The following is a 20,598-nucleotide window of genomic DNA, read 5'->3' as shown; positions in this document are numbered from 1 at the left end:
GGGTAAAGCAAAGAATACCAACAATTACAGTTCTATATCACTGGGTTAGATTAGCATGAGGCTTCAACTAAAGTAAACTAAACTAAATTGGATCAATTGGATATTGACTTCTACAGATGGGAGATAACCAAATGTATAGATTTGGAAATACAAACTCATGGGTCTGAATCCTTATGCTTTTGGGAGTCATTTACAGTATCAAGCAAGTTTATAGCAAGCTGAAAAATTAAACCTGCAATTTTGTGGGCACGGTGCACCCAATTTACCTTCGGAAATAGCCAGTATTACTGTATTAAAGCCCCAAATTGGATGTAAATGAGAGAATGATGTGTGAGTGAAAACTGCACAAATGACTCTGCTGCTGATTCACTTTTCCACGTGCTACTTGGTTTGAGCACGAGCAAATGCTTTTAAATGACCCCCTTTAACGGCAAAATGTTGACTACACTATCCTGCACTTCAACTGGCGCCGTAATGTGGAAATAGTTGCGGTGTATGTTATAAATGGTCAGGGTTGTACTTTATTGTCCCACCTGTAGGGAAATGTATGGTATTGCCAGACACAGAGAGCTGTGCACAGACAGGCTCCTTTTTGCTATGAGGCGAGAATAGTTACCACTCAGCCTCCGCCAAGCTCTACATCCATACACAACCCTATCCACAGTTCACATTAAAGAATCCCACAAAGTCAATTTATCGCCAAGAATATCTGCAAGGGAGATCAGACTTATATCTACCTTCTCCAGGTAATTGAACTCCATGGCGATCTCTCTGAAGAAGAAGTAGATGTGAGGCCCCCACTCCACAGCGCTGACGAAATACGGCTCTGCGTTCGGGAGAAGGGGAAGAAGAAGGGCTGTTTGAGATTGGGGTGAACACAGGGAAAGGTCTAATGAAATATAAATGGAGCATGAACGCAGTGGAGCATCGTTCGCAGATGCGGCGTTCGCTCAGGACAGAGGCCAGTCACAGAGATAAACAGGCCACGGTGAATTGCATTACAGCGCGAAAAGGGGATTTCACGCAAAACAATAAGCACGTTATGACCACATGTTACTGACGACCTGAGTTTCTCCCGAGGACTTTTTGGGGGACTTCAAAGCTCAGGCCAAATCCCACACAAGCTGCCTTTGTTAATACTGATCAAACTGTGAACATTATCTAAAGCAGTATATTAGGCATTTCAAAGTCAAAGGCACCTGATTTTTGTTTTGCTTGGTTCACAACAAGGAAACAGGGAGTTAACATTGCGTATGCATTTCTAACATCCCTGTGTTTCATACTCATAAACATCCCTGTTCATGAGCATGTTTCACAACTTTCAGGGTCATGTTTCAGGGTCACTGTCACAGCAAAGTTAATAAAAACAAGCATGCAAGCTCACAATCGATTAAAATGCTTTATAATGTGGACTTTTTCCACAAACCACTGCATGTTTAATATACTGTGGGAGGACAAAGTGTAAAACATCGGGCACAGAGCCTTTAACTGACTGCATTTTATACCTTTAATATATTGCAGGTCTTGTTTGTGTTCCTCACAGTCTGATGCTTGTTGACCTGAGCTGAATCTGCAAACTCAGCTCTTTGTTTTGGGACATGTATCGACCTCATATAACACATGTGAGTCACACATTACAGGCAGCTGAAGAGGACTGACACCTGCTATGGCAAGTCAGAATAACACACTGTTTTAGGCTGAACAAGGTTTCCTACAGGTGTTATGAATGTGCTTAGACGGGTGATTTATGTTACAATGAAAGTTTTAAAACAAATACAGGAGCATACAGGAAATGCTGAACAAATACTGCAGCTGCATCTCAGAACATCCGGGTCTAAACTACCTTTACACTTATGGAGGGAATGTTTTTTTTTGTTTGCAAAGGAAATGTAAAGCCTGGATAATTGCAAGTAATTGGCAATTACTTTTGTGATTCTCGTTTCATCTTTCTATTATTTTTACTTACAGTGCAATTAGAGTCTCCCTCATTCTATTCATTGAAAACGAATGCCAAAAAGTGGCCAGTGGAAACACAGACTAGTTATATCAAAAACCTATACTTGCTCGTTTTACGTACTTCCCTATGTAGATTGTATGTAACTACATATTGTAATTAGCTTTTTCTGCTAACTTGGGCACATTTACTTAAAAAAAGTTGACGGGACAGCTCAGGTTGAAATGGGGAAAAGAGTGGGGAGAGACACTTAGCAAACCCTCAGAGCTGGGACTTGAACGCATGCAGCAGCCTTAACCCTGAGACTCTCAGCTGCGCCTTATAATTTCATTTGGACAGTGGTTCATTTGGCAGCTCGTATGCACCGTAGGGAGATGATATAGCGTGTACCTCTGAACCACTTGGAGTCGTGCTTGACCGTGCGCAGAGCGGGACTGTCCCCGAGGCTCCGGTAGATGACCGCGTCGATGGCCAGGAAATCGGTGACAGTGGCCGTGAACAGATTGCCCTCTGCCAGAGAAACAGAGCACAGTGAGCGGCTGCCAATGGCACAAAACAACTCCACACACACAAACAGAGCCGCCTCATCCACCTCGTGTAACTGACCTGCAACAAGGTAATTGCAGACACATAATTGTTCCTATGCCATACACCCACGCACAATGTAGCTTCTGAGCATCACATTATGGTGAAGGACGGACAGTAATCGGTCTGTACAGAATACCAGATTTGATAACAGGGAAACATTGTGATAAATTACTTTTGTTATCAAACAAATGAACAGGTGTTATTTATTTATTGACGTTTACGGTGCAAAGCCATAAAAAGGAATGAAAATGGTTTTGGATTGATTGAAAACGTCTTTGTTGAGGATAACCTTCAAATGGTGAGATACAAAGAGGTTTGAAATCTTCTGTGTTAGGAAAATTAATGAGCATAAATTATAAATACATTGATGCCAGATTGTGACAGATGTTCTGACAGTTCAGGCACAAAAGCAAAACAACAACCATCAAGATTTGTAGATTTAATAGTTTCCCTGATTTACTGCACACTACTTTTGAGTCATTATCACTAATGTAATAAATTAGATTTTAAAGCACTACTGCCATGAGTCGTCTTTCCCAACTTAAAACACAGTGTGTGTGAAATAACAGTGTAGTGACAGAAAACAGAGCCTCATCTGTGGGACCAGTGTTCATTTTTGACAGTATATTTTAATTTAGTTTGAGTCAAGATTTGAAAAATGTGTAGTCTAGTTTAAGTCGACTAAAATTGCATCGCATTTATAATATTTATTATAATCATATTTAATGCAGTTCATCTGCTTCATGGAGCTTCTCCAACATGAACAAAGCAGCACAGAGCTGTTCCTTTGGCAGAGAATATATATATATATATGATATGAGGCTTTTCCAGACTCAGTGGAAGTTTGGATGATGTTAGTCTCTTCTTTTCATTTTTATTTAGTCTTATTTTAGTCAACGAAAATATCATCTGCTCATGACTTTTGTCTCATAAACAACTCTTAATTTAGTTTTAGTCCAATTCTAGTCTGCAAAAATACTTTGACTGAAATTCTGACGAAATATTTAATTTGACAAAATAAACACTTAGTGGGACGATGATATAGAAGCCGTATGTTAAGAATGTCTTACATTTTTGCAATGACTAAGAGTTTACATAGCATGACAGTGAGTTGCTTCAGCCCTAACACAGAGAAAACAATAATAATACTTTCTGAAAAACCCACTACCCGTTCGGCTTACATACATACATACATACATACATTAACCTAGTGTGTTCCACTTACCTGCAAACAGAGCCACATTGGCATGTTTGGGGTCATAGGGACAACGGGCCATCCCACTCACTGGATCTCCCACCATCTCCAGAGTGTCGCCCTATAGCGCACACACACACACACACACACACAGATACACACATATTCCAGAGGGTTAGACTCAATAACAACAGCATCCTCAACAACATCATGAGGACAAGCCACAAGAGAATGGCAATTAGCAAGCGTTAGCGTAAGTGCTATCTAATGATTCAGTGGCGGCAATTAGGCAGAACAACAAAAGCCCCGTGCATAAATAAAGTAAAGGAAAAACAGTGGCACAATGGCTTTCTATTCTGACCTTTGCTCACAATGCATTTAGCACCAACAAATACATTACAACACATGGAAATAAAGACAGCTATTATGACGCGCAGTCCAGTTTGAATCTCAAACAAAGTAATTGGTAAGTGTTTCATTAAAGTGCTATAAATAAAAATAGCATTTCAAACAAACCCCCAGAGGAACAGACGCTGTATCAGGCACAGACAGGTGTAGGCTGCAGCGCGAACAATGTCATTAGTGGTTGACAGATAATAGGCGGAGGATGCTGTGTTTTCACTATTGAGCGACATTATGAAAGTGCAAGGCTGAAAATAAAAAAGTTTTTGATACGCCATTTTTTTTTCTTCTTTCCGTCCCTGAGTCAACAGCCTTCATCTCCGCTCTTGTTTAATATTCTGACTGAATGATGTGAGAATCAGCAAGTCCATTAATATTTATGACATTTTTCTCTTCTGCGAGCTTAGTGTGGCAAAAGCGGACAAAATACTCGAAACGCGTACTTAACTCAAAGGTATTGTGTGCTTTCTAAAACAAACAAACCCGCTATTGTGATAAAAAAGAGCGCCCTAATATGGTGAATTACTTCAAAGTCCTCTTGTCTGGCGAGAGGACACGGGCAAACTGGTGGAGCAAGGGTTGAACCAGCAACTTTCTGTTTCAAAGAACTGCCTCATGAGCCACTATAGCACTACTAACTACTTTCTACTCATTGACATTAAAAAGTACTGCTGAAGGATTGGCTTGGAGAGTTTACGCATTGATCGGAGTCGCTGGTGACGGGTCCATCAGTGAAGAAATTAACCATGTTCTCAATACAAGTCACATCCGAGCTCCTTTACTCTCCCTGCCGCTCCTCAGAGCTGTGGTTCTTGATTATTCGAGTGACTCAATGAAAACAAGCTCGGCAGACCACAAAGTTAAACCACCCACAATTGACAACAGTTGCGTCCCAGGCAAAAACAACAACTGTGTTTCCGCAGGATTACGGACATCGAGTGGACTCTAAGTCACATGAATACTGTATGAAGCATCATGTTCAACCACTTAACCCCCACTTTAACCTTAATTTTCTCCAGTTCAGCTTGACCCAAATCTAGAAGTTTGTGGACTGGAGCTTAGAGCCTATAGGCAAGTTTAACGCCTCATTTGAAAGACCCACAAAAAAAGCATCTTGCTCGTTATGATTGTCACGCTTTCGTCCCTTTTGGTTGTGTTTTCATCACCAAAATGCTCCATAAAAGCCTTGACGAAAATGTGGCAAAAAAAGTGACAAAAATTATAAAAACACAAGTGCTGTAGGTCTTAGCTTTCAAATGAGGCGTGACACTGCCTATTGGCTGTAGGCTCTCCAGGCCAGAAGCTTTAAGATTTGGGTAAAACGGGAGAAAATCTGTTCGGTCAAAGCAGTACTAAGTAACTTGTTTTCCATGATAAATCCTTTTCGTAGTCCCTCTGGGGGTAATACAAGTGTTAATGGGATGATTGGGGGGTCTTTCATCTCCCCCTGGTGTTTCTGGCCAGAAAACCACAATTGCAACTTTGCGGCCTACGGGTCGGAGGCCCCAATACACACTAATGGAATCACGAAGAAGACGCTAACAGGCTAACGGGCTAACGGGCAAAGTTAACTGCGGGCTTGCACCACTTAAACAGTATTTACAGCCAAGTCTGAGTGAAAAAAAATAATGTCCATTGTGTAATTGGATGTACAATATCCCTCTCACCCTTTGCCTTTTCTGTCAGCGTAGTATTTACTCTCACGGACAACTAATGAGAAAAAAAAGGGAACATGCTGTGTCACCTGCAGTGGCGCTTATGGCCTCTAGGGGCATGAGTTACTAAGTACTGCTTTAAGGTGGGGGATAAGGGTTAATTACACTACTTTGTTGAACAGTTTGTAAGAACAAATACTCGGATACAAAAAAAAAATGCTGTGTTTTTTGAAGACGTTTTTCTTTGTGCTTCACAAACGGCTCTACTTGAAGGTAAGGGGAAACAATTATTGTGTTCAAAATACTGAAAGGCTTCCTGAAGTTGTGTGAAGTTGAAGCTGAACTAAAAAACAACAAATTGTGGGCGGGTAAATAATGTAAAATTGCACAATCTGTCCACATATTTCTGTCATGTTCCTATTTTAGACGGGAAGATTTTTAGAATTGCCTTCTAAAAATATCAAATTGTTCAAAAATAAGATGAAATCCACTTTCACTTTGTAATAAATAAGGTTTAGGGGCTTTATTTGTCATTAGACAACAACAAAATTTGGATAAAGAAGGTGAATGTATTGAATATATATATTGAAAAGGGTGAGTTTGTGTTGCTCTTTATTAAGCAGAAATAATACAATGTAAAAATCATGGGTTTGAGTAGAAGCTTTTCACTAAAATGTTGAATCCTTGAAAAGTCTAAGAATGGCCTCAAAGACAGATTTCACTCAGACGTAAATCGCTAACTAGCTGTGAGATTGCATCTGATTATACTCACAGTGTAGTTGGCGCAGAGAGGGTTGAAGGCGTTGGTCCCGCAAACGAACAGCCCCCCTCGCCGACTGAGCAGCACCTTCATGAAGTTGCGGCACTCGTCCTGAGAAAAGAGGAGAAAGTAACACGTACAGGTTTAGAAAGTCGGTTTAAACTTTTCAGAAGATGATGATGATTCAAAGTGTGCTGTGAAACGATGCCTTCAGTTTGCCTGATGTGTGAAATTAACTGTGTCAATCATCTTTATAGAGAGTGAGCGCGGGCGGCCCGCTCACACACGCGAGGCCCGGGCTGATTGACAGATGATAATCCAGGAGCAGACAGGGGAGTTTCAATAAGATACAAAGTTATAGCCTGAATTATCCAGCACTGAGATATAAATTGCACCTGCCTATAATGACTTTGAATCACACTGTTTGTTTGTTGTCTAGACGTGACGACTATGGCAAAGGTGAACAAAAGAGATATGAAAGTAATTAAAGCTGAGGTAACCAATTTCTGTAGTCCAGTAAATTTATGTTGGCACCATAAGCTTATTGTAAACGTCATCATTAGTGGAAAGACAAAAGCAAACAAACAAAGCAGCAAATTTCTTCATCAATAATCCAGAAGTAATCAGCACAAGATTATTGATGACCAAATATTAATAATAGACAGAACAAGGTTTAAATGTATGGTAGTATTTTGGATATCTTGTTACGTTTTTGAATGAGCTAGTTATTAGTGATTAAGTGCCAGACTGGAACATTTTGTGTCCGTCGTTGCTACTAAATTAGAAATGTTGTTGCATTGCATGCATTTTGAGAAAATGTCCATTGAATTTACAATTTCACATATAATTCTGTGGACAAGCATTGAATCAGTGCAATCTTGCAAACATCTTACAAAGAAGATTTGGCAATTCATTTGTTTCAAGGTGAAAGTTTAATTGCGAAGAAAGCAAACTGACCCCGACACCTGGGAAAACCAGGGCTTTTGGCTGCAGCATCTCCCCTTAGTTAATTCATGTGACCACTGTGCAAAAGCTATTTTGAGAGCTAGAAACGAGTGGGGGCAGCAGCCAACGGTTTTTGCCCAACTACCTTTGGCTTTCAAGTTTGAAAAATGGAAGAAATGAGCAGTGTAGCTTTAAGTAGTATCCAGCTGCAGAACTGTTGCCATAAACATGCTAGTTTTCTACTTACTATGAATATTTTTCCCAAGTACTAGGCTACTAATAATTGCCAGCACTACTAGTAGAAGCTATAGCTATTTTTCTATTGTTAATTGTTTATTTGATTGATCTTATCTCACCAGATTGTAGCCATGGGCTATTTTCCATTCGTTGTCCTCCGCTCACACTCTCAAATATATTCTCATTCATGCTGGCCTATTGTACATGTTATTTTTTGTGTTAGAGTAACCCAGAGTGCCCAGGGGAAACCTATGCTCTTGCTTCCCTTTCTCACTCCCTACTTTCCCGCCTTATAAATAGATAAACTTAAACACTTGTTTAAATATGCGTTTTAAATGTGACTTGAAGTCTCATTGAGTGTCTTAAACTTCACCCAGACCGTGTGGTGCTCAGGGCACACATGCTGAAGCCTGATAAGCCATATGTGCCTCATACAAACATTATTCACATATGATAATTATATGTAATAATATAATAGTGGGAGAGAAAGGCTTTTCACTTAAGCCTATGGTGCTCCATGTCTGACACCGGTGTGATGTGCACATGTAACCTCCGATCTTTACACTGGGCTAATGATCCTGCAGCTTTTATAGGCCCGCTCATTATTCTCACAGTACGAAACCAGCCTGTTCTTTCAAATACAGTCAAGCGCGGAGGACTGTCTGCCTGGACTATGGGAAAATTCAGCGCATTTTAACCCAGAGAAGAGTTCTGAATCAAAAGGATTTTCTGCTTGGACTAGTTTGAAATGACAAAGGAAGCACCCTGCATTTTAATTGTTATGTGATTATTGTGATTGAATAACAGTCTTAATCATCAAACGCAAACAAACAAATTACTTGTTTCTAATTTGATTTTTTAATTACTTCTTCAACTAATTCTTTATATGTCAACAAAGCTTTTGCTGAAAAGTTGCTCCTAGTCAGATGCGCTCTCTAATCTGCTAAATGAAATACATTACCTTTTAGTTTACGGTTTGATCAAACACACAGTCTACATACATCAAACCCAGTATAGTATAGTAATATTTAAACCCAAGTATCTATTGAAGCACCAAGTATCTATTCTTACCATTTAAGACTCTCACTGCTTTCTTTACTGCAGCAGTTGTCTCTGTTTCCAATCATTGCATTAATATCTACAATAGATGTATCTACCAGTTCAAAATGCTTCTTCTTGAGAGGTCTCAGACTTCAGCGTAAGATAGCAATGTCTGCTCTTGTTTGTTGCCGTGTTTTGGAGTCAATCTTAAAGTGTTTTCTCAAGAGGCTTTCCCTCCGAGGACCGGAGGCAGGAGGAGTGAATAGGAAGCACCTCTCCAGACGCTCTCTCCTTAGACACTCCAGCGATGTGATAAAAGCTATACTTGTACCCAGCTGGGACAGAGACTGGAGCAGACCTCAGGGAGAGCCACAGGAAGTGCAGAAAGTAGGGCCAACACAACGGAGAAACCACCGCATATGCATTCGGATAAAGATGGATTTGGTTTCTAGAAGACTGGTTTGACACACATTTTTGTTGCCAAGTAACTTCGTCGGCCAGCCTTACTGTTGAACGTAGATGAAGTCCTTAGGAATGAACCACAAAGGTATAAACCCAGTAAAAGCTTATTAAAGTTGGAAACGACCAATTCTGTGTTTGTTTCTCATGAACAGGTGACTATAATTTGTTTCTCGTCCATCTGTTGTTATTAGCCATTGCACCCCATGTAAGGCACATAGTTGCTGGTTTGCAATCCAGTCAACCCGATAAATGAAAAAGGCCAATAGACCAGGCCATTTTGACAGACAAACCTCTCAAAAAGTTCCCCAAACCTTGATTAAATGCGGACAGCGTAGCTTTAGGGGCTGTTGCCTTATTGATTCTTCACACTAAATATCTGTTGCAAGGTCAAAAGAGGATTTGCTCTGTTCTGTATTCAGTCTGTGGTTATGAACTTTAAATCACACAGTGCGGTGGTGGTGGTGAGTGGGGAGAGAGGGGCAACACATGGGGCAACAGTGGACGCGAGCCAATAGGCCCCTCCCCTCAGGAAGACATCGCAGTCTCGATGGCACCTGTGAAAAACCTCTCATACACTGCAGAGGGCTGTAATTTCACACCCTCAGTCTTACTACCAAATCACTGCCCTTTTACTACCCTCAACTGCTCACTTCTAATACTCAATATTGCTTTCACTTATTACTTCCATGATTGATACTTTGTTATTAATTAACATTATTTAGCTTGTGTAGGCCGCAGACCAGCTTTGATCCATTGTCAGACAGATTTTGCCCGCATATACACTCTCGTTCAGACAGTATGGCGAGGCAGGTTATGTGTAGAGCCCAAAGATACAATGCACTGGCCAGAGCAGAAACCGAATGGCCAAAACCCCAGACTGATGGGTCTGCCACCTCTGGAGCTGCACAATGTGAGAGAAAGTGTGATATTGGATGTTGAATGAAGGCATTATTATAGTGGTATTTTACAAAACCTTTTCAGCACCGAACTTGTAGGCTACATTTAAAGCAATTAGTTTTTTCATCTTACCAAGACTTCAAAAAATACTAAAGCAGGACCAAAACAAGGCCCGAATCATGGCTAAAAGTGAACTTATGCACATTTTTAAAGGTGCATTATGCAACTTTTCTAATAAAAAATGATAATTCTTGCTTATTTGACCACGTAGTGGACCAGTAGCTGTATGGGTGGTCAACATGACACCTTTACATTCGATCAGGGTGGTCTCTACAACGCTCCAGGATCAATTGTTTTGTAGGTTTTCTGGTGAGAGGGTCCGTCAGCAGTGTAAACCTTCCAAACAATTGATCCTTGAGCGTTATAGAGACCACCCTGATCGAATGTAAAGGTGTCATGCTGACCACCCATGCAGCTACTGGTCCACTACAAGGTCAAATAAGCACAAATATCAACTTTTTTTACTCCACATAAAAGTTGCATACTGCACCTTTGCACCTGTTTGCAAAAGAAGCGTAAACCTAATTCAGATAAAAGATCACAGTCATTTTGTAATACATTGTGCCTTCTTGCGATATGGATATTGCGTCACCAAATGCAGGCATTTTGAAAAGCGCTACATTTGCAGAATGCATGTCATTGTTTCCGTCAGCACAGCTGCCTGTTTCAAAGCAGGCGCTGTGATTCCACAATCAGAGGGAGCTACATTTTACACAATACTTATGGGAAATGGGGCAGGAGTTTCAGTGAGTATCCTGGCTATCTGACTGCACTGTGTGGGTGGTTGTGACTGGAAGGTAACTGAAGTGAAACTAAAACTAAATCCTCAATTGATTTCTTAAGACATTCTCAGTGCAGACTCTTGAATCACTTTTCAAGCAAATGCCATTGAGTCAACTTGTCTGGAACACTTAAGTTTTTAACTAAACAGTACCAGTAACAGTTTGAATACAGGATTACTGTATCAGGAGGGGTAATAGGACAACAGTGATATGTTTAGATCTAGTAACTGTGATGAACAAGTAACAGAAATAATCCCATTGCGCTTACAACATTTGAGTGTAATCTAATTGCTCTTGCCAATATGAGAAAAACATACATTAAAAAGAGCATAGCATATCCATAATAATTTGACGTTATATTGTGCAACCTGAACCAATACATCAACTACCTCACCCACATCCAATAACTGACTCCTACACAAGTAAAGCCACTAATGTACTGCTCTAACCTTAAATATTCCTGATTTATATGAAAGATATAATCCTCATCACTCACTAGTACCACTGCGGCTTTAATGAACGGTATGTAGATAGGCCTCAAGCCCGCTCTGACATCATCCCAAAGACATTGCTGATAGTGTGTAAGTCATTTGACAGTAGTTTCATGTGGGAGAGATCAGAGGAACACTGGGAACGCGATCCCGGCCTGAGTGTTATTCCAGATGCTCCGTCTCTCTTTCCACTTCCCTCTGCCGTATTCATTTACAAAGTACAAAACCAGGAGCTCGGGAAGTGTTTTCATGTGCGACTTTACATGCGAGTGCGGCAACTACGAGGTGTCAATTTCCAACGGCACAGCGACATGTGACTTGTTGAGAAGAAGCAACAGTGACTCGCAGTTCTCCACAGATACAGCATGGTGCGTTCGAGTGTTCCCGTATACATTAGTGTTGGTGGCAGCACAGATGCCCACCCGTGTGTGTGTGGGTGAGGCATTTGCATACGGCCTGTTGACGGGGTGGCGCAGTCTGTCGGCTGCCTGCTTTGGTCAGAGCTGATATCACAAAGCAGGCCATAACACGCTTCAAGGGGGCTATTATGCTTTTCTGTCATTTTGGAATCATTTCATCTTGATCACTGTCTTACACTTGGTTAGAAATGCCTTTATTGATTGAAAACAGTTTTTTTTTTCAAATTCTACCGTGGCCTTTCTTCCTGGTTCGGTCTGGAAGTCTCTAACTTATTAGCGTACAGTGGGGACATGTCGTAGTGAATGCTGTAGTGAAGCTTCTGGAGACGTTTTTCCCTGTCGGTGCTCTGTGATGGAGGGATAATCAATGCCAGAGATTGTTAGGCAAGAAAAGAGTTTCCTTGTTATGTAGGGCTGCAGGTAGAGCGTGGGACAGTATGAAAAATAAGAATTTGTATATAGCACAAACGCTTGGAGACACGGCTGCATCCGTCTCTGCTTGACTCACACCAGACAAACATAAAGGGTTTGACTTGAATGCAAAGATATGGAAGAGGTCTGTGAAAATGGCTTACAGTAAATGTTTGCTAAAGAGGTCTTTACAGCACAGCAACACTATCATAAAAACCAAATGCAGGCATTTTGAAAAGCGCTACATTTGCAGAATGCATGTCATTGTTCCCGTCAGCACACCTGCCTGTTTCAAAGCAGGCGCTGCGATTGCACAATCTGAGGGAAAGCTAAATTGTACAAGTTGCTTCAGATGTATTTGTTTTATGGGAAATGGGGCAAGAGTTTAAGTGAGTATCCTGGCTATCTGACTGCACTGTGTGGGTGGTTGTGACTGGAAGGTAACTGAAGTGAAATTAAAACTAAACCCTCAATTGATTTCTTATGAGATTCTCACTGCAGACTCATGAATCACTTTTCAATCAAATGCCATTGAGTCAACTTGTCTGGAACAATGTATTGGAACCCCTCACTGGATTTTCAACTTTTTAAGGAACAGACCTCAACAGGTACTTTTAAATTGTTCATCCACACAACCTTTAAACACTGGACTTCCACAAGGCTGTGTATTATCACCTCTTCTCTTTTCCGTGTTTAGTCATCAATTCCATTCTCACCTTCAATATCACATCCATCCTTTCTTACAGTTAAACACAAAACAAAACTCTCTCGGATCATATCTATCTATCTATCAAATACTTAACAAGTTTCCGAGTCAACAGTACAAAGTTTGAATACAGGATTACTGTATCTTAAGATGCACATGGTTCAAGGAGTGACAATAGGACAAAAGTGATATGTTTAGATCTAGTAAGTGTAACTAATGTAGTAACTAGTGTAATCTAATTGCTCTGTGCTGATATGAGAAAAACATATCTATATAAAAAAGCATAGGAATATCCTGACTGGGTTTGTCATCACCAGGCTTTCATAAGCCTCAAAATGTGGTCAGGCTCAAAACTCACTGCACATGAGCATCCCAGCAGGACTTGGTCATTCCTATTCCTCTCTCCTCCCCTCTGCCTCTCACTCAAACAAGACAGCATGACCTCGGAAAAATATCTGGTGAGTTTTACACAATAGAGGAGGGTGGATATTTCAAGCAAAGTGACAGGATAAATAGTCAAACTAAGGTTTGCTACAATAGATTTGGGAAGGTCTTTTCATACATATTTGCAGCAGGCATCCCACATTAAAGATCTTCTTTGCAGATGTTGGAGCAATTTCCGAGCCCATTTGATTGCAAACATAACTTTCTTACACACTCAATAAAATGGCGCACACACAATGCAGCTGCATCATACAACCTGCATCAGTCAGAGAGTATTAGCTTGATAAGACTCCGCCCCCTGCATCTGCTCCTCATCTGTCCAAACCTCCTCTTGATAAACAACTACTTCATTTGGTCTCCTCGTGGCCAAGATGCTAATGATCCAAAGCGAATACCTCTGAAATATAAAACAGGTTGAGTGTTGTAAAAATCGTCCTGGACTTCAAGACATAAACAAACTTTATTGTGTAATAAAATGTCATAAGTTATAATGATGGTGGTGAGGTACCAAACAAGCATTCTAAGGGAAGGATACCTTAGGGGATCAGGCTTTTAAAAGCCAGAACAAAATGTTAACTAAAGTGAAGGTATTTTAAGCATGTCTTTTTAGCATCCACAACAGGTAAAGACCAAATAACAAAGAAGATTTTTTTGGGGGGTGATTTTTGAGAACTTTTTCAAAAGAGTATAACATCAGCAGCATTTAAAAGCCTTGATACGCACTGCTGGACAGTATGTGGTTGTCGTGAAATGTACATTCAATGGCACATACTCATAACAACGGAGAAGGTTTGTCCCTGTCGTCAATGTCAATGCCAACTTGATATAGCACATTTAAAAACTGCTCCATCTGCCCATGGTGCTGTGTTGCTGTACACGTGATGGATATGGGTGCAATCTTTATGTTTTTAAAGCCAAAGACAGATTTTTCACATTTTTCTGTTTGGAATACTATGACAAATAGGCCTACTTTGCAATATTTAACTTAAGCATTGACTGAGTAACTTTTCTCTTAATTGAAATCAAGTATCTTGATCACCACAGGAAATGTCCGTATGAAATTATTCCCTTTACTACTTAAGCAACCACTATAGCATTTTATAAATTCTATTTCTTGAAGTCATTGTGATGAGGTACTAGAGAGAAACCATCTATGGCAATTCTCGCTGAGGGGGTCTTCCCGTGAACACACTGTTCTTTAAATGTCCAAAGTTTCCATTACATGGCTGGCTGCATCCCCTGATGTTAGCGACTGGACAGAGGAGAGACTAGTGCTTAGCCAAGAGCTGCCACTGAGCCAGAACTCCCTCATCCAGTATAAACACACACAGGTTATTGGCGGGGCTTCTTTTAAACTCATTAACAGGACTCCTGTCACTTCCAGAGAAAACTCTGACACACCAGTTTTGACTAAATCTGAAGTGACTTTTCTTGACCGAGAGGAACTGCGTGTTTATTTATGTAGATGTAGGCGTCGGGTAAATTAAGCTTTTTTATAATTAGAGGCGATGTGCTGCTGTGTGCTCTTACTCAGCATGTTAAAGCCAATCTGCATCACTCTGTGTCAACCTTTGATACTAACTCATAATGAGCTCACCTCAGGTCACAAACAAACACAGTATGCATGCAGTATTGCATATTCAAGAAGAACAAGTACAGGAAACGTCATTTATGGGCATACAAATTGTCAGGACTCATCCTCCGTTGGCATAGAGGGGAATTTGGTCAAAAACAAGTTCTGAAAACTACTGTGTCTGCTCTCATTCTTTGGGCACATAGTTTTGCTGAACCAAGACCTGACCAACTGCAGCATCCCCACATCATAACATTCATTTCTTTTGGTCAGGCAGTGTATTTTGGATGTTTGAAGCGTTGGTGCTTTTCAGGCCTGGTTCGTAGGCACTGTGTCCCATAATTAGCCCTGTCTTCCTGAGCATATGCATATGTCATGACTTCATTGTAATTCTGACAAAGCACACCGCAGGCCACAGACAAACAAGGAGGTAGGACAGACGAGGGAGATCGAAGCGGGGAAGGAAAAGAGACACGGGGCTGAGGAGAGTGGGAGCAGTGAGGCGTGCGGCAGTCGCAGCAGTCGGTGTCGCCCTGAGACAAGAGCTACACGGCGTGAGGTCAGCTAAGCCGCACTCCCCAGTGGAAACATACACACCATACCGGCCATCTTTAACACAGCGCTTAACCCCATCAGTCTCTCCTTATGGAAACAGCCGCAAACCAATTAACCTGCTTTACATGTGGTCACTTTTATCTGCCCAATTCAACCTGTGAGCAATTAAAGGCTCTGGGGAAAGTGTTGAAGGATTTTGAAATAGCTTCAGCCAAATTAAATGAAGTGGCACTTTTAAAAACACTTTACATATTTGTCACTGTCATAATTAATCGTAAAAAACCTTAAAAACTTAATAAAAACTTCATATTTAAAGGTTGAATGGACTTTACCGAGTGTTTGCATACTTCTACTTATTCAGTATTCTCTCATTCACATCAGACTTGGAGACTAAAACTGTTGTAAAGGAAATTTAAATGGGAAAATATAGGTGCAGCACGACCAAAAACAGCAAGCGTATATGCAATTTCCAACTTGGACCCACTATTTAGCACCTGTCCTGATAAATGACCTTTAGTGGTAAAAAAAAAAAAAAGTGTAGTTAAAACGCAACTTAAGAGGCTGTATTAGAGGACACAAGCATACGTTTCATTCCTCATTTGAAAGAGCTAGGAACCTGTAAAACTTTAACTATTGGAGTCTGCACAAGCGCTAATTAGATTTATGCGGAGGTAGGAGACATCCCTTATGTTCCTTTTTTGGCGTAGGATCTGGCAACCCAAAGTGTGGGACTCATTCAGCTTTCTGGTGTTGCATATTTGTCGAAGGAATCAAAACAGAAAAATGACAACACAGATATTGTTTGCTTCTTGTTTTTGTAATTGTGAATAAATCAACTTTACTATCATGTTTGGGAACACAAACGGATCATGTTTATGGGATATAGAAAACAAACAGAGAAAGAAAACTCACATACCCTACCCTTCACTTTTTGATGGAGTTGTAATGCTGTACTCCCTCTTTTGTACATAACGTAGTTTTAAAATACACTGTAAAAAAAAAATTCCGTTGTTTTTACAAAAAAACGTTGGCAGCTGTGGTTGCCAGAATTTTTTTGTAAAAAAATACAGTAACATGTAAACAAGGTTACGGAATGACCTGTATATTTAACATAATAAAACTGTTGACTGCTTTCTATTTTAGCAGTCTTTTCTGTATATTTACTAAAACCACCCCGTTATTAAAACATTTTCAGTACAATTTACATGATGATTAATGTCAAACACGAGTAATGGTTAAGTTAATTGCTCGTAAACATTAGTTTCAAGTCCTTAGGTTTTTTAGTAATAGACTCCGGTTGTACATTTAACTGTATTTGCTTGGTTTTTGTTTTGCAGTTTTTCTGTGTTGAAACTACAAAGAAATTTGATTATTTTAACATCAAGTTTCTTTAAAAGTAACAGTCTTGTGTGGTTAAACATCTAACTAAACATTACTGTTAATTAAACAGTGTTTTATCGTTTTTCAGTTTACATTTTTTTTCACTCACCATTTTACCGAAATTTTCAGTAAATTTCATGGACATTTTTTACAGTGTACATAATAATAATCTTTATATTTGTAAATGTGTACATATTTGCATAAGCATCCAACTATTTCGACACACTATTCCATATATTATCATAATTTATTGCTTTACTTATTTCTGTATGATTCATAGTGTTGCGTGATTGTGACAATGGAATTTCCCTTGTGGATCAATAAAGTCTGCCTTAGTTTCATTATGTAGTTTTATGATGTAGTCATTAGACAACTTTTGAGTCACTGTCGCTGGAGAATGAGGCTTATTTTACTTCATTTCTGCCGCTGCTTTTGTTGCTCGGGGAACAACCTGAACGAGGGGTTGCAAATAAAGCTTCTAATGTGTACCAGATAAAAAAAACACAGCATCCCACACACGACAGAAATGAATGACTGTCGCCGTGACGACCGGGGGAGCCGAGGTACAGGTGAAAAGAATGGGGAATATTGAATGCGCTGTCCTAATTATGGAGAATAGTATGTCCTTTGTGATCGACCAAGCAGAAACATTTAATTACAAAACCAATTATGAGGTGGCGAATGCATCACATCTGACACAGCGCCCCCCCCCCACACACCAGAGCGGAACGGGGCATTGAGGTGAGGGCCAGAAGAGGAGAGCGGAGTCAGGTAGGAAAAGAGAGCGTGATGGATAAATAGCAGCAACATCAACAGTTTCAAAAAGAAGTGATTGATAAACACGCATTACGCCTACAACGTGTGGGCTATTCCAAGTGTAATGACATGCAAGAGACAGCGCTAATTGGGCTAAATGGATGAAAACTGCAATTTCAACGGATTATAGTGTTTCATTTGACCTGGTACTTCCCTAATACGACCACTGGTACTGGTTTCAAGTTTTGAATGAACTTGATTGCTGTCAGTGTTGTCAGTCTGCATTTAGTAGTTCAGAAATCTGCTATACATTTTTGGCTAATATTGGGACCAAATGATTTCTATGAATTGTTACAGTGCAAAATTGACACATGCTTTTTGTAAAATGAGTCCACGTCCATAAAGCTATAAACGAAACAATATAAAAAGCTGAGAAACGAGCTACTGAACAACTAAAAGTGCTAATAGTGTCAGAGCAGAATTCTTAAGAGCAAAGGTCTCAAAACTGCCTCTCAGGAGCTAAATATAGCGCCCTAAAAGCTTTCTACTTTTCTACAAAATCTCGGTGAGTCTAATGTGATTACTCATATGAATCAAATCAGATTCATAGATGCATACTCAGGTGTTTATTTAGTAAAAGAAGCTCACTGCGGGGGGGGGGGGGAGTTGGAGAGCACTGGTTTAGAATGAATGATAGCGTTTTTTCACATTTTAAAACCTGTATTCTTTTATTATTATTAGATTAACTGGGAATGTAGAGGAGATTAATTTGTTGTCGGTGACACAACTGGGAGGTCAATAAAGTTTCAAGCTGTGGATGGATCAAACACATCCCAAGTACAGGCATTTTGTATCCAAGGCCGTTGCCACTTGTTATTACCAAAACTAGCAATTACCAATTCAATTTGAAATCTGAAAAAATAATAATCCTTGCTTTTTTCTCTGGCATGCGTCCAAATTGGATTAGAAATACACACAACTCGCACCAGTGTTTAGAGCTGCGTATACCGTGACATTTTTTAAATTCCAGTACTTTAACAATACTTGGTTTACGATACCAATACCTGAACGATACTTTTTTTCAATACCTATACAAAAATATGTGTCGTCTAGAACCAGAACAATAATGTAAACTTATTCCATAAAAGTACTCATTTCTGTTACATTTGTATCATTTGTTTGAGCTGAAACAACCAAGTAACTTCCTTTAAAGCAGTACTAAGTAACTTAATAAATCCTGTTCGTAGTCCCTCTGGGGGTAATACAAGTGTTGATGGGATGATTGTGGGGTCTTTCATCTCCCCTGGCGTCTCTGGCCAGAAAACCACACTTGTAGCTTTCCTGCACCAGGTCGAAGTCACCAATACACGCTAATGGAATCACGAAGAAGAAGCTAGCAGGCTAACGGGCAAAGCTAACTGCGGGCTAGTGCCACTTAAACAGTATTTACAGCCAAGTTTGAGTGAAAAAAAAATATCTCCATTGTGTAATTAGATGTACAATATCCCTCTCTCCCTTTGTCTTTTCTGTCAGTGTAGTATTTACTCTCATGGACAATTAATGAGTAAAAAACCGTAACATGCTACAACACCTGCAGTGGTGTTTATGGCCTCTAGCGGCATGGATTACTTAGTTCTGCTTTAATGCTGAACCTGCCACAAAATGGTCTCTAAAGATACAATATTTTTTTCAGTGCCTACTTATGATACTTTTCTTTTTTCGATACCAGTAGTACCTAAACTTTTTTTCCAATACCCTACTGGTATCGTTTAACAGTACCCAGTCCCACCAATGTTGTTGAGACCAATTCGTCAGACTTATTCTACATATGGAGTGTGAAAAAGTTTCCAGCTTAGCAGCAGTCATTCCACTTTCTTACTGAAAGAACACAATCAAAGTGCTTATAGGAATCCCAGCTCTGGCAAAGTCCCTATCGAGTCAGAGCATCAGCACAGCAGAACCAGTCATTAGGGGCATCAAGACCTTTCATATCTGAGTGAGCCCCACAGCTGTCCCCAGGCGCGGGCCAACATGCACACGCCTCTTCCTCACCCCCTCTTCCTACCTCCTGCCTCCTCATCCTCAGAGTAGCTTTTCGTTGTGTGTCTCCCACAGATGTATCGTCAGGTGTTCTGTGTTAAATAAGTCATTCATTCTCTTTCTTTCTGCCTGGAGGGGACAGAGGGACGTGGAAAGCTAAGAGCTCCACATACACACAAGCACCACCGCGGCAGAATATTTGTGCGCAGCAGACAGCGGTGGAGCTATGAGGCAGTGACGCGTGGGTGGGTGGCTGCTGCTGGGACAATTCGCCCACCTGTATGCGCTCAGGGCACAGATAGATTCCTATATAATGAATGGTGAGAGAGGTTTAAGGAGGGAGAGGAGCAGTGGTGTGATCAGTGCTGAGGCGGGACAGAAGTGGAAGGGTTGGGTGAGCGCCAACAAGAGCTTGATACATGGGAGCAAAGTGTTTCATCTAGCAGCTATGAATCAATACAGACTCCGGTCTCCGCCATCACTATTACTACTAACAAGGCTGCAACAATTTGATCCCCTCGATTTTTACACTTAGGAATGGAGCATTGCAATCAGAAATTACCCGTCTGTTATCCAGATACCTGTTGTAGATTCGGTAATCAATTCTCAATTTCTGCAGTGCTCAACATAAATCTCTTATTACTAGTTCACTACTGTTCCTTGCTTGGAATACGTTTGATGTTTTGGAGGAGCTGCGACCCACTCGTCAATTCAAAGCAATTAGTCATTGCCTTTGTGTGCCTTATCCTTCCATATGTGCAATAGAAAGACAACCTGTTGCTTTACTTCATGATGGTTTAGAATAGATCATTTAAGGCCCTATCTTCTTCCCTAGTATAGGAATA

General features: G+C 40.4%; 1 protein-coding gene across 1 annotated transcript in view; it reads right to left on the bottom strand.

The window, feature by feature from the left end:
* Positions 1–20,598, bottom strand: part of sema6bb (sema domain, transmembrane domain (TM), and cytoplasmic domain, (semaphorin) 6Bb) — a 178,629-nt gene that overhangs the window by 64,552 nt on the left and 93,479 nt on the right. The window contains exons 7-10 of the mRNA XM_079574459.1: positions 6,567–6,665; positions 3,768–3,858; positions 2,345–2,464; positions 738–826 (exon numbers count right to left, since the gene is read on the bottom strand). Of these exons, the coding sequence (XP_079430585.1) occupies positions 738–826; positions 2,345–2,464; positions 3,768–3,858; positions 6,567–6,665 (399 nt within the window). The remainder of the gene's footprint in view (positions 1–737; positions 827–2,344; positions 2,465–3,767; positions 3,859–6,566; positions 6,666–20,598) is intronic.

The sequence above is a fragment of the Gobius niger genome (genome assembly GCF_951799975.1).
Source record: "Gobius niger genome assembly, chromosome: 17".
NCBI lineage: Eukaryota > Metazoa > Chordata > Actinopteri > Gobiiformes > Gobiidae > Gobius > Gobius niger.
Note: the sequence above shows the minus strand (reverse complement) of the source record. Positions and strands in the feature narration are given on the sequence as shown.